We start from the raw sequence: 15,077 nt of genomic DNA, 5'->3' as shown, positions 1-15,077 counted from the left end.
GCTTAAGAACATAATTTATGCACATAATTTTCCATGTGGTGGATTTTCTTGCCTTTGTTATTATTTTTTTTCCTTCCCTGTGGTTGTGTCTCTTAGCTGCCATTTGCAGGAACCCCAGGGGATGTCCTAATAATACTGGTGGTGACACCATAAACAGACTATAATCAGAAGACTGAGGGGTCCGGAAATATGTAAAAATGTTGCTAGTATTTCAAGTGTCCAGTACATTGCGCACACACACAACGGGACATTGAAGGTTTTTTGAATGATCTGTAAATTCAGGCTCCTTCATGAATTACTAGGTCAGGATATTAATGATCAATTACTAGTTCTCAATTCAGCATTAATGGATCCTGTTCCTACTGTATACTTCTTTGTGGTGCTGGGGATTGAACCCAGGGCCTTGTGCATGCAAGGCAAGCACTGTATACCAACTGAGCTATATCCCCTGAACTTTTGAAGATACAATCAATCCTCCAAAAATGTGGGATTGTCCCATATTACAAATAAGGAACCAAGGCTCAGAATCGTAGTGGCCTTTCCAGGAGTCACTTCTGCAGGGAGTAACATCAGGACTCATGTTTCCTATTCACTGTGGTTATTTCTCTGCATTCAGCCTCCCTTTCCAGGGTGGCTCCAACAGCACCCGTGTCCCCAAGATTCTTTCTGTTGCATTAGTGTGAGGACATGAGGATATTTATTTTATGACTAACCTGTATCTAATTATAGATTCATGCGCAAACACAAATGTTTTTCCCTGTGCTACACAACTTTAGGTATCCTCTTTTTAATCATCTTTTTTGGGAGAAGAGGTGGAAATGGACCATTACCTTTTTAGTTCTGCTGCTCCAGTGTGGTGGGGAAATCTGCTATCTGATCATCATTCAGAAGCCCATCCCAGTGAATCCCCTGCCCTGCAGGGAGAAGCCTGGCTGGCTTGACCTTCACTCTTGTTGTCTCTCGCCTAGATAATCCTCTGCATCCTGAAGGTGATGGTTTAGGCATCCTTTATTTCAAGAAGCTTTTCCTTGATGCTTCCCCTTGACTGCAACCTTGCTCCTTGTCCCCCCACGACCACAGCAGTTCCACCACCTACCATTGGTCAGGAAGGTGCATCTTGCCTCTTGTTAGTTACCATCCTCTTCCCTGTTAGGCTTTGCTCCCTAAAAACAAGGATTGCGTTCCACTCAGTTCCCTGTTAACTCAGTGAATAAAACAAGGAAAAAATTCCTTGAATGAACTACAGAAAAAATAAGTTCTGAATTCAAGGCTTGTATTAAAGGCCAGACAGGGCCCCAGTGGTGGGCTTGTAAGGTCAAGGACAGCGCACTAGCAGGCCTGGAAGCTGCTGTTCCCATGTGCCATTGTGCCAGTTCTGCTGGAAGGAGTGATCTGATGGAAAGGAAAAGAATTAACTCGTGGCAAAACTCAGATGGGGCTGCCCTAGCCAAGGGTCAGGGCTTCTTTAAACCAGTCTGAGATACCAGAGGCTTTGATCATATGGAATGACTTGATAAAGCATTTAGGTTGGCTTTTCTAAAACAAATTTAGTCTCAGCCATTCCCTTGCTCAAAACCCTTCTCTAGCTCCCAGGTATCCTCAGCAGAATTTCCCAATCAGTGTGCCGTACACGGGTGACATTCCCTGAGCTTTGGGGCACTTGATTGGGGCCAGGGCAGCTGGAGCCCCTGGATCAGCCCTTCTGTCCATAAGCCACCCATGGGTTATTAGAACATCATTTTAATCTCGGAAATTGCATGGAGATGGTTGGAAAGCACCTATGCATAAATGGAAGACTTTCCAACCCATTCCCTGCTCACCTTCTAGCAGTTGCCCCATAGCATCCCATATTAACCAGCGCACTCTCTGGGTCATGCATAATCCAGTCTTGCCACCCTGTCTCCTCCCTCCATTCCTTGGTCCACATTGCTTCCCCAGACTCCCCACCTCCCTCCCCAGATTCCTGACCAGATCCCAGCCAGGCCCAGTGAGCGCCCCCACCCCAAGTCCCATTAATAAGCAGCACTCATCCTCAGTGACTGCAGTGATCACGTGGAATCCTAGTGGAGTGGGAGTCAGAAAAGGCCTGGCAAATGTTGCCCCTCCGGTAAATGTATGTTGACTAAGATCTTAAATGTACCCCATGAGACTGGGCAACAACGGGAAGAAAACCAAGTGCAAGTCAGCCTCCATTGGTCGGCACAGAGTAGACGCTCAATAAATAACTTGAATGAATGAAAGAAGAAAGGTAAAACCCATTTTAAGTGTGGAATCCGTGAGTCTCAGTGAAGACATGACGAGTAGAGAGAAGGAAGATGGAGTAGTTGGAGACATTTCAGAACAAGTCACACCATCAACACTACAGTTCTTGTACAACTTTGGAGGCATTTCCTGGCTAAATCCTCATGCCTTTGCCCAAGGAGACATGAATTGGGATCAGGATGTTCATTGAAGCAGCATTTTTTGATGGGGGTGGTTTGGGGTTTTTTGGGGGGGAACTGAGGATTAAACTCAGGGGCACTCGACCACTGAGACACATCCCCAGCCCTATTTTGCATTTTATTTAGAGACAGGCTCTCATTGACTTGCCTAGTGTCTCATCATTGCTGAGGCTGGCTTTGAACTCGCAATCCTCCTGATTCAGCCTACCAAGCTGCTGGGATTACAGGTGTGTACCACCACGCCCCGCTGCAGCATTGTTTATAACAGCAAAAACATAGGCCATAACCAAATATAGTTCAGGAGGGGAATACTCAAAAAAAAATTGTGGTATGTTTATAAAATGAATGAAGTAATTGCATATTTGAAATATTGACATGGTTAAATCTATTTTTTTAATACCAGTAAGTTTTTCCTTTATTTTTTTTCCCTATAGTTAACACAGGTAAATATACAGTGATACTGGGGCTGGGGATGTGGCTCAAGTGGTAGCGTGCTCGCCTGGCATGCGTGCAGCCTGGGTTCAATCCTCAGCACCACATACAAATAAAAATGTTGTGTCGGCCGAAAACTAAAATAAATAAATAAATAAATATTAAAAATTCTCTCTCTCTCTCTCTCTCTCTCTCTCTCTCTCTCTCTCTCTCTCTCTTTAAAAAAATATTGCTCTGTCTTCTCTCTTAAAAAAATATATACACACAGTGATACACAACCCAACATGATTAAATCTTAAAGAGATAACAGTGGGTGGAAAGGCAAGTCAAAATGGGAAATAGGTGATGCAGAACACCAAAACCAACGTATATTGGTTGTAGTCATATACATAGAGAATAAAAATATAAAACCAGGCATTGACATGAAGCACAACAACCATGGGAATCTGGTTGCCTCCGTGGAGGAGAGAAGGTAGGATAAGTTGGAAGATCTCTGAGTGGTGGGTATTTTTTACATTAGTTTCTGTGCGTTTTTTACATCAGTTTCTCTTAGTTTGAAATAACTTATCATTTTAAAAGTAAGTTAAAACCACATAATTAAAGTCTCGGTCACTGGGATAACAGACTTGTGTTTCTCCATTTAGTCCTCTGGACATTCTTTATCAAAGGCAACCGCAGCCCCCAGCTCCAGCTTCAGCCTGATTTTGTGGCCTGAGATGTCCTCTGTTCTTGACCCCACCCCTTTTCCAATAGTCTAGCAAACAGTGCTGGGTCACATCTGGCACTTAGGCTTAACAAGTCTTAGCACCATTTAAAAGTATCAGTTCTCAACTCAGCCCCCAGAGACAGGCAGATCTACCGTGGATCACTCTGGAGGCTTTAAAATGTTCATCTAGATCTTCTAAAATCCCCTCCCCCATTTTTTCTATATGTTGGAGTCTTGATCCAACCTAATTAGAATTAATTTTTGCAACAAGATATAATGAAATTCTCTTTCACACATTTGACTAGAGTCTATTTTTTGCATCAATCACCAGTGACTTACATCACAATGTTCTCTTTAACTTGTAAAGGTCTTTCCTTTTTCCCCGAAGAAGCAATCAAATAGTACATCTGTGGCAAATTTTACTGTTTCTAAAAATATGTCCATATTTGGGGAACAGTTTCAGTGGTGTGCTGGATCTTGCTCATATGGCTCAGGAGGGCCAGTTGTCTTGCATTCCTTCCCAGCTCCGTGTTCAATGACATCACACAACTCTCTTGAAATGACCCTAACTGGGGGTGTTTACACAATGGAAATTGGCATGCGCTTCTAATGAGGAGGTTTTGGTTTTCTCCAGTAGAGTTGTTAGGTAAAGGCTACCAGCCTATCACAAAGGGCATGCCAGTTCTCTGAGCAGTGTAGGGCAAGCAGCACTCTCCTCATTTGGCACATGTAGGAACTGAGAATCAGCCTTCCTTGGCTCTACAGGGTGTAGACTGGTAGGCGCTGCACTGGCCTTAAAGTCAGGCAGATCTGAATGAGTCTGATCTAGTGACTTTCAAACTGTGAGTTGGACAAGTGTCTGAGTCAGCCCCTCAGCCTCCCCACTGATAAACTAAGGATGATGATAATACCTTGTAAAGAGCTTGGGGGTTTTAAGGAAGTAGTATATGCAGAAGCCCTAATGAAGCCCAAAGGAGATAGATAAAATTGGCCTTCTGACTTGCGAATTCTTCCCATCACCATACATGTGTTTTAGTACAACTCTGTCAACCAAACACCCTTCACTCAATGGTGAATATACTTTTTCTCCAAATATGTGCCACTTGATTAAGTAAAAAGTCTTAGAGTCACCATTTATGTCTGACTTGGGGAAATCAGTCTTCCTACAGCCTTAGAAATGTATGTACCAGGTATCGACTGAGTTCATTTTTCAACCGCCTGGAGTTTGCTCCAGTGGCTGTTCTGCTGAGCTAAGCATCCTGAAGAGGATTGATTGGGGAGCCCCTGGGTGTAACCATTCCATCCGCCACACCGACTGCAGTGGCCTGCAGGGACATTCTCTTGGCTGTTCGTGTTCTCAGCTCTGGGCGTTCTCTGCACATTTGGACTGAACCTGTTGGTAGACAGCTGTTTCTAAGCCACTCGCCTAAGCCAAGATGTGCTTCCAATTAGATTTTAATTAATTGTAGAATTAATTAATTGGCCTGAGCAGTATATTTAGTTGTGCAAGCATTCTTAAAAATACCAAAGGATAAACAGTGGAAATTTCCCTCCCTGTACCATTCCCAATTCACCCAGATCCCTCCCCACAAAAACCCTAAGAAGGTGGGAAGGAGGAAGAATCCAGCTCCTATTATTAGTTTCTTGTGAGGCCAAAGACTTTAGAGCTCATCTTAAAGACCCAACATCAGCATGGCCTTCACCTGAAGTTGAAACACATGCTGGCTCCGCATGAGCCAGAGAAGACCCTCTGGCCATTGGAAACGCTGAGGCCAGAGCCACACTTGTCAATAATTGTTAAGCAGATTTGCAAAGACAAATAAAGTCACAGAGGAGCTGTTTCTGTCTGTAAAGATAAGTCGAACCTAGGCCACAGGTATCGGCCATACTGACTAAGAGTGTCCTACCTCCAGGGAAAAAGGCAGGGGGAATCGAGCACTTGTATAAAGGTACTGCTTGTCAAGAGCAAGCTGGGATCTTCACTGTCACTGTTGGGATAAAGCGTGCATAAGTTTGCCATTTTAACTACATTTATGGTGCAGTTCAGTGACTTGAAGTCCACGGCCTATTGTGGTGCGGCCATCACCACAGTCCAGCTCTAGAAGGGGCTAGGCACAGTCACCCACCCCACTGGTTCTCTCTGCAGCCCTGGGGGTCTTGGTGCTTCCTCGTACAATGAGAATGCCTCAGAGGGATGATTTATTCTCAGAGCAAGCACCTGGCAGAGCCCGGGTTGAACACTGGTATGTTTGTCCCCCAAAATGTACCCCGGATGGTGAAGCCTCACTGGGTGAGCTTTTGGAGGGAAAAAGCTCACTTATCCGTAGCAGTAGTTAGGCCTCTTCTCTATGCCACACACTGTCCCCGAGAGACTGTGGCTGTGCCAAGCAGGTATGTCTGTCTCTCTGTCTTACTGTTACCTTACTCTCCTATCCTATGCCATTGCCCAGGGGTGATTCTGCTGCTTCTGGACAAGCTGCGGAAGATGAAATGGGAGCAGATGTGGAGACTGACGGCAGAGAGGGAGCTCATGGGCATGCTGTCTACATCCTTGGCTGACCAGGTGAGTGGCCAGGTTAGAAGGGCTGTTATTCTGAGTGCCTTTGGGTAGGTCAGCATACAGCGTGTTGTCACCATAACAAATACCTGCAACGATTGGCTTATAAACAGGAAAGGTTTGTCTTGGCTCAAGAGTTTCTGAGGTGTCAGTCCTTGGTCTCTTGGCCACGTTGCCTAGGGCTTGTTGCATGGCAGCATGTCACAGCAGGAGCACGAGGAGGAACAGAGAAAGTCACTCACCTCCTGACCAAGATAAAAAAGAGAAGAGGAAGAGACCCAGGTCCCACAGTTTCCTTCAAGGGCACATCCTCAGGGGCCTAAAGACCTCCCCACTTGGCCCCACCCCTCAAAAGTTCCACCACCTCCAATGGAGTTCTGGGAGACTTGGGCTCAACCAGGCCTTTTAACACAGTCCAGATGCAAACTTGCTGCAGCCCACGTGCTGTTGCTCATGGAGACCTTAAAGCAGCTGGCTCTGGGTTATTTTGCCACCTGTTATGTGACTCCGAGGGAAAGAGCTGCCTTGGCCCTGCTCCCCTCACTAGTTCTTCTTTTGGTTCATTTGTTTGTTCATTTAGCATAGTACCCTGAGCACAGTAGATACCAGGGCCATGCTCAGGAGAGGGAGGACAGATGAATGAGGATGCAGCCCTTGGTCTCAGGGAGCTCATGGTTTTTTGAGGCAGGATCATAACTCGCTGTCAGTCCACTGTGCCTAGAGGAGGTCACTGTCTTCATCAGAGCCATGATAGGCCCCTGCTCCCCCTGGCCCCAGTGCACCACCACGTGTTTCCTAGTCAAGTTTTCATGCCTCCATGGCAAATAAGTCTAACCTGTCAGGCTGAGATCCTGTCCTGGTGACCCTGAACTTGAGGGAAGTACATTTAAGTGGGAAGAACAAACTTCCTGGCTCTAGAAACCTCCCTTTTATCCAGGCAACCTGAAAAGATCCTTGAACTCCGTCCATATCAACAGATATTCATAACAAAACCATTTCTCATTTTGACCAAGAAAGACAGGAGCCTCCAGTCTTTGACCTTGGTCACTATAGATTTTGACCTTGCTGGGGTGTTGGTGGCCGTCTTGGGAATGCAGAGATGATTCCTCTGCATTTTGTCATGTCACCTCCCCAAATCCATGGCGCTCATCTCCGTGCTTCTGTTCAAAGTTCAGTTGCCTGAATCCTCACGTAACTACGCAGTTTTCTAATACAGAGGAAACCAGATACTGTGCAGGGTAACTTTTCTATTTTTTAAGCATTGCTATTTGGGATTTCTCAGATAGCCAGAAACTGATTTCCTTTTTTCAACAATGAGATACAGTATAATGAATGAGTTAAAGAAAAAAAAAATACTTGGGTGCTCTCTGATGTCCTGAGAGGACATCATCCATTATCCTCATGTTGTAAGTCAGGTCACCAAGATTGAGTGTGTCCCCCAGAGCTAGCAATTGTGTGACTGTGTCCAGTGAGGATAGTCAGGTCAGCCAAGTCCTGTAGCAAAGGCCCATAACTCACCTCCTGGTGCCACCATCCATGCTGGTTAGTAAGTGTGGCCCCTGAGAGAGCTTGGAGAGGAGCCCAAAACAGGGGATTGGTCCAGAGACAAGGGAGACTTGGCCTTGAAAGGGGGGCTGCCTACTCTGGCCTTGTGGCCTGTAGGAGTAAGCAGCATCCATCACAAGCCCACCCAATGCCCCAGGAAAAAGCTGCTGGAAGGGAGGATCTATAATTTGTCTCAGCCCCTGGGTGAGTTGGGCCACTTGTCACCACATAGTTTCCTCCCTGGGAGGCTCAAATGGATAACTCTGGGCTCCTGGATAGGACAGTGGGGGGGGGGGGGGGAGGAAAAGAGACTTCATTTATTATATGCCAGGGAGCTAGGAAAGATGCTCCCTTGTCCACCCCCACGTGAGCTCCCTGCCTGATGCTCAGGCGGCCAGTCGGCCTGCGGCATCCCTATCTCCATCCAAACATCATTGCTTGGTTTCTGGAGATAACAGGCAAGAGAAGCGTCCTGGGTGCAAACTGTCCTGTGCCCAGGCAGGATGCCCAGGGCACCCTCCCACAGGGGACGTGCTGCCTCGGGAGCCAGAACCATAGGCCGAACCCGCTGCCTGCCTTGACCCCGCTTTGGCTCTTATTCCCCAGGATATTTTCAATGCCGTCATCAAGCAGAACCCCTTCCTGGTGTATCAGCTGCCCTGCTTCTGGAATGTGCAGCTGTCAGACCACACCCGCTCCGAGCAGTGCTACAGAGACGTGTCTGATCTAAAGGTAAGGTCAAGACAGGCCTCGCGGGGCGTGGGCCCCACCCCCAGGGGAAGGGTGAGGTGCCCTGGGGAGCAGAGGGAAGCTGCGTTGGGGGTTGAGGGGGCACAGATGGCTGTGAGGTTGGTGTGCAGCTTGGTGAAAGAGAGGGGGGCTCCGAAGTGTGTGTGTGTGCGCGTGTGTGTGTGTGTGTGTGTGTTTGGGCTTTCTGGAAAGCATAAAGACCTCTGGAGTAAGAACCAGCTTGTATGATTATTTTTCTTGCCATCTGCTGCCAGCTGTTTTGGTTCATGTCACCTCCCCAAATCCATTCATTTAAGTCAAGTGAAAAATAAGTGACAAAGTCCTACTCTGTGCCAGGCGCTGTAGATGCTGATGTGAATAACTTCCCTTTTCCAAGTCCCTTATGGCATAGAGGGAGTGAGAAATGCGTTAAGGACATAGGTGTAAAAAAAAAAAAAAAAGACAGCTACTGTGGTGCTTGTGGTAGGTGTGGGAGGATCAGACATGGGATGAAGCATACATCTCACTCCCCTTCCTTGAGAAGGGACCGTGACACAAGAATCTTCATCATGGCTCTCTTGGTACCGAGCACCGTGGTAGGATCTGTCTGTAGAGAAAAAGACAAGGTGCCTCAGTTATCTAGCACTATAGACAATGCTGCATAACGAGCCATTCTAATCGTGGCTCAAATGGACCACCATTTATTTAGTTGATGATTCTTCGCTTTGGATGGTTCTGATCTTCCCTGGCTTAACCAACTATCCATGGTCAACTTCAGTTCCAGAACCAGGAACTGAACACAGTCCTGACTAATTCTGATTTGCCTCTCTAGTAGTACCAGAGAAGGAGTAGATAACATACATCCCTAAAGAGTTTGCTTCCTTTAAAATTCACATTCATTGCCCGTGCACACTGTAAGAACCACCGTTTAAGTTTTTACAAAGAAAAAGGCTCTTTGTTAACAGTCAGGTTTCCAGTTGGCTCCTGGTCCTTGTGCGTGCCATGTCGTATCTGTGGTCATAATGTGCGTTGAATTCTCTTTCTGCCCTTACTTGTTTTGTATCATAAGCACTTTCTGGGTCAGCTGCACAGTACTAACACGTATGCCCACTAGTTCCATAATAACCCATGACTCAGCCACCTCCCTAACCCTTACTTGTTCTCACGTGTTCACAAATACAAATTGTGTTGTTATGAACAGCTTCCTTCTCTTTCCTTCTGTGTGTCTTCCTTCCCATGAGAGGAGTCACAGAGCCAAAAGAAAGAACTTTTGTTTTTTACTATATTTCACGTTTATTGCAAAAAATTAGAAAGTATTTAAAACAGAAATATCCACATCATTCATTCTTTCAACACATACGCAGTTCCTTGTATACCCTGTGTTCTTGTTAGACTTCCGGAAAACAGATGAAACAGGAATATTTTGATGAATACTGTGGACTAAGAAGTTTGGAGGGGAGGAAAATAAAACCATCCCCATAAAGGACACCTGAAAATGCTGGGTTAAAACTGGTTTTTTACACTGTTTTGAAAGCATAGATCTGTCTATGAAGTAAGGAAAACAGAGACCAGAAACCATGGTAGACTGCGAGTTCAAAAGGGTAAGATTTAAGCAAGGAGCCGCTGCCTAAAGCATTTGCCTCTGGGGTGATATGCTGCCCCCTGGTGGCTGGGAACATGGAATTAAAGGTAGTGTGGCATAAACCTGAAGTCGGCCTTTGTCCCTGGTTCCTGGAGCAGTCATTTTATAAAAACAGACACAAACAGGAATGCAAGAAAAGAAGGTGAAAATAAAAGCATAGGAAAAATTGGGCACAGAAAAGGTTAGAAATTGAGATGATAGAAGTAAGTCCAAATATATCAATAACCAAATAAATGTAAACTAATTGTGGTAATGAGAAGACCGATCTTCAGATTGAAGAGAAAATGTTATCTGGGATACACTGTTTACCAGCCACATACCCTTCTCATTGTAATCTGAAAAGGCTGACAGTAAAATTATGGGACAATATTATCAGGGGAAGTGTCTAAAAGGAAACAGGCTAGTTGTGTTGGTGTCAGAGAAACCATCAGTAGGGAGAGAGGTGGTCACACTTAAAAATAAAAAGTTAATAAGAAGGAAAAGACAAAAATTCAAATTTGGATGCACTTCATGCTGTAACACATGTGTCTTTAAATATATGTGTGTAGAGGTATGTAAATATATATACTTATGAATTTTCATATATTTTAACATAATTGTACCCACATACATGCAGATCACTAGAAAGAAGTGGACATATCTATTATTGTAGTAAAATATTTTAATGTGTCCTTTCCAAGTCCTGAAAGATCAAGCAAAAAGTTGATAAAAATATAGCAAAGGTGAAGTATACAGTTAACCACTTCACTTGGGCAAGTGAAGAACCTTGTATTTAAAAGTCAGACAATGTACATCCTTCTCAAACTCATATAGAACATTTGCAAAAATGTTACCATGTATAGGACTATAAAGCAAAATCCTAGTACATTTTACAGAATTATACTATATCATAGTTCTCTGAACAGAATATAATTAAATTAGAAGGCTATAACAATAAGATAAAAAATATGTATTTTATTAAAATTGAGAACCCATTTCTAAATTCCACATGGTTCTAAATGGAAATCATAATTGAAACTGAAAACTTCTTAGAGACTAAATGAAGATGAAATAATATGTGTCAAAATTAGTGGAATGAGTAAACATGTAGGGAAATAGAAAACCTTGAATGTTTGTATTAAGAGAAGAAAAAATGAAAAAATAATATGCCTGGTTTACCTCGGAGGATGATATACAAAGAACGTTGGAGCATATTCAAAGGAAACTAGAAGCAGGACATAAAGAAGGTAAGAGCAGAAATTGATTAACCAATTATTCAATAAAGTCAAAAGTTGGTTCTTTGACAGGGACCAATAATATAGACAAAGCTATGGCAGGACTTATCAAGAAAGAAAGAACTTACCAGGAAATGAATGGGGTGGCATGAATCCAGATTCATCGACGCTGTCTCTCACTGTGCCTGAGCCAGCAATTCTTCTGAGTTCTAGGAATACAGCAAAGATTAAATGCTCTGTCGGTTTGTGGAGCTTTCAACTCAATACATAAAGCAGAATAACAGAGACTATCAAATAATGTGAGCAACATTATGTCAATATACTTGAAAACTTACATGAAAGAGACAAATTCCTAGAAGTGTAGAATTTACCAAAACTGATTTAAATATATATATGTGTGTGTATGGGTGTGTATATGTTATAATGTTATATTACCACACTAAACCTCACCAAGAAAACAGTCCCTTTAGGTCTACAAAGAAATAATTCCTATCTTTTTTTTTTTAATCAAAAGATATTTCCAACCTTAAACTCTTCCAGAGAGTAGGAATAGAGAGATACATTTTAACCTGTTCAGTGAAACCGGAATGTTCTCAATACTGAAATTACACAAGGAGAGTTACAAAAAAGGAAAACTAGAGTCTAGTTTTGCTCATAAATACAGATGTACAAGTTCTTAGGCCAAATATTAGCAAACCACATGCAGTCATGTAGAAAATAGATACTATATCATGGCCAATTTGGGTTTATTCCGGGAAAGACAAGGGTGATCTAACATTTAAAAAAATTTACAAATATCATTGAGCATGTTAATAGATTAAAGAGAAACTCCATACAAACATCAAAATAGATGTAGAAAATTTATTTGATGAAATTAAACACTCATTCATGTTAAAAACTCATAAATAGTAACCACTAAAAATCTATTTCTCCTGAGCATTTGCTCTGGGGTGTGCCAGATGATTAATAGAACAGAGAATAGAGTCCAGGAACACCCACACACTTATGGAAACTTGACATGGGAAGAGATGGCATTGCTGATCCTTGGAGAAAGGATTACATTTTTCATAAATGATGTTTAGACACCAGATTCTCCATATGGAAGAAAAAATTAAAATGAATCCCTGTCTCACACCATGCACAAAATATCCATGGATTATAGACTTTAAACCAAATTGAACTGTTATCTTAAAGGGGGTCTGGAGGATAGTCCTAAGACCTCAGAATAGGAAAGAAGTTATTTAACAAGACACCAGGACACCACCATTCCGTGCTGGGCTTTAATTGTCAGTTAAAACAAAAATCAGAACAAATTAATCTTTATTAACTCTCCTTTCATCTATAAGTCGTATTTCTGGGTCTGCTGATTGAGTGCGTTATCTGGCATTAAACACCCCCATTATGCATTTTGTAGGGTTATCAGGGTCCTTTTCTTTAAAGTGGAGCAAGAACTATAAGACCTTGCAAAGCAATTAGAGGGCACCCTTGAGTTATTTTTTTTCCCTCCCATTCTTTTGGATCACCCACACCTAATGGAAGGGAAATGTTTTTAGGGATTTATATTCCTTGAGTCATTGCAAAGCACTTAGCTTGCCTCTCATGAAAACACAAACTGTTTTTGCACTTACACATCACTAATTCAAATAGTGTTTAATTGGATTTCCAATTATATGAGAAACACAGGAATAAAAACACCTTTAGTAGCCAACACACCTCACTCCTAATACGCATAGAGCTCAGCATACTGCAGCAGATCCTTTCAGATCCTGCTAGGGACAAGATCCTTTCAGATTCTGCTAGGGACAAGCTTCCTAGCCGTGAGCATCTCGCCTACTTGGGTGCCATTCGAGAACTTTGTACTGAGGTCAGTTAAGGAAACGCGTTTTCGTTGAAGAGGCGGAAGAAGTGCATAGTCTATTGGAGCCAAGCAATTCTGTAAATTCTAATGACAGTTCTACTTCGTACCAGCTGAGGGACTTGAATAAATCACTTAAGATCTTCCAGTAATGGAGACCATTATTCTTGGCCCCAATCTCAGCCAGGCCTCTTGAGGGCTCCTAGAAAGAGCACTCGACTTTACCACTGTCTTTTGTGTTTCAAAGACCTTCAATTTTATCTCTGCAGTTCTAAGCCTTAATGACTCAGCCTTCCCTGGCTGAGTCTTAACTTGAAAGAGATAGGGAGGGACCCAAGGAGTATCTTTGTGGAGGGTCCCTGTGCTGGTTTAGAGAAGGGAGACAAGGATGGGGTCTGTAAGACTTTGCCCTAGTCCTCAGGCTTCCATGGGCCATTAGAGAATGAAGTGCTGGCCAGACACAGTTGGGACTGGCCAGGAAACAGCAAGCAGAGCATCCATCCTGGGTCTGTAGCTGTTACTGGGACACTAGAGCCGAGTAAGCCATGGTTCCTGCCCTCAGGAGAATCACCAGGTAAGTGGAAAATTCCAGAACAGCCTGCTGAGCACTGTGACATAAGGAAGTGAAGGTGGCTGTGGAACAAGAGGAGGGCCCTGTCCCACTGGGGTGTGATGCAGCTCTGTATCCCCCAGGCTTTCTGTAGAAACCTGAGCTGAATCTTCACATCCAAACTCCCAGATGCCTGAACACTGCTCCTTCCTCATCTCCTGGCCCCGCCCTCTCCTCAGCCTCCAGCATCTGTGCTGCCCCTCTCCCAGTCCTGCCTAACCACCGCTCCTCCCCTGCTATGCCCTGGAGCTAGGAGCAAGTCCAGGGCTATGTGTAAGTTAGGAGCAGTGACAAAGATGTGGGTGGGCAAGCCATGGGACCAACGCCATCACTGCAAGAATGTGTATGGGATCAACAGGGAGCACATTTCAGAGGAAGTCAGCCCTACGAGTTTCATCCTCGCCCTCAAAAGATACAAAGGCATTTTCCAGATCTATTGGGTGGGAATAGTGTTCCAGACATGGCTCCACCGAATTGTCACAGAAGCTTAAACAAGGTGAATCTCAGTCTGTTTTGTAAGTCAGGAGACCAAGGACCCTACAGATTAACTCTGTACAGATGACTTGCCCAGAGTCATACAGCTAAATATGGCAGAGCTGAGACTCCAACCCACACCTCTGACTCTGGGTGCAGAGCCTTCTGTGGGGCAGGGGGTGAGTTTCTACCTGAGCATATTTTCCAAAGAAACACAATACGTGATGTATGGAGTCCCCAGGGCTGTTCTGTGTGAGCCATTTTTGAATTTAGTGGATTTCACAAGCTTGCTCCAGAACAAAAATCATGAATGCAACATTGTCTCCTTGAAAGAATGTTTGGATTTTAACCAACAGATTCAGAGGTTGAACTTTAGACCTCAACCCATTCATAAACTGGGAATCAAATACACCTCAAAGGAACACCCAAGAGAACCAGGCCATCTGTGCCGGGCGGGGGTGAGGGGGAAGATCTACTTTCCTAGAGGGCATTGGTAGCATTTGTATAAAAGAATAGCACATAACTCAAGTTTTAAAACACTTGACAGTTCCTAGAGATGTGTGGGTTTCCACGTCTTTTGAGGAAGATGAGGCACCCCTGGGCATCAGCATACGGGAGGTCATTCAGCAAAGCAGACTGCAGTGGACCGTGAAGGGAGAAACCAGAGAGAGAGTGAGAAGGAGGAGGAATGGGAAGATCAGGATGGTTGGAGGAAGAAGCAGCAGTGGTTTGGGGGGAGAAGATCTAAAATCTAAAAGGTCCACCTTCCAGGCAGATCTCTTCACTTGAGGCCAATGCCTGTTGGATTTCTTGGCATGACCTTAGCACAGGGCCCTGGTGTTTCACTATCTCTGGGCTTACTCTTGCTACCA

The 15,077-nt window shown here is 44.1% G+C and overlaps 1 protein-coding gene across 9 annotated transcripts in view; it reads left to right on the top strand.

Annotated features, from left to right (window-relative positions):
• Large1 (LARGE xylosyl- and glucuronyltransferase 1) overlaps nucleotides 1-15,077 on the top strand; it is a 496,807-nt gene that overhangs the window by 416,413 nt on the left and 65,317 nt on the right. For all 9 annotated transcript variants that reach the window (XM_058574193.1, XM_046429385.2, XM_058574197.1 and 6 more), the window contains 2 exons: nucleotides 6,030-6,142; nucleotides 8,288-8,413. In XM_058574193.1, the coding sequence (XP_058430176.1) occupies nucleotides 6,030-6,142; nucleotides 8,288-8,413 (239 nt within the window). The remainder of the gene's footprint in view (nucleotides 1-6,029; nucleotides 6,143-8,287; nucleotides 8,414-15,077) is intronic.

Source organism: Marmota monax, unplaced genomic scaffold, assembly GCF_021218885.2.
Source record: "Marmota monax isolate L192 unplaced genomic scaffold, Marmota_monax_Labrador192_F-V1.1 WCK01_AAM20220418_F8-fsc00051, whole genome shotgun sequence".
NCBI lineage: Eukaryota > Metazoa > Chordata > Mammalia > Rodentia > Sciuridae > Marmota > Marmota monax.
The sequence above is the reverse complement of the archived record's forward strand: the minus strand, read 5'-3'. Positions and strand labels throughout refer to the sequence as shown.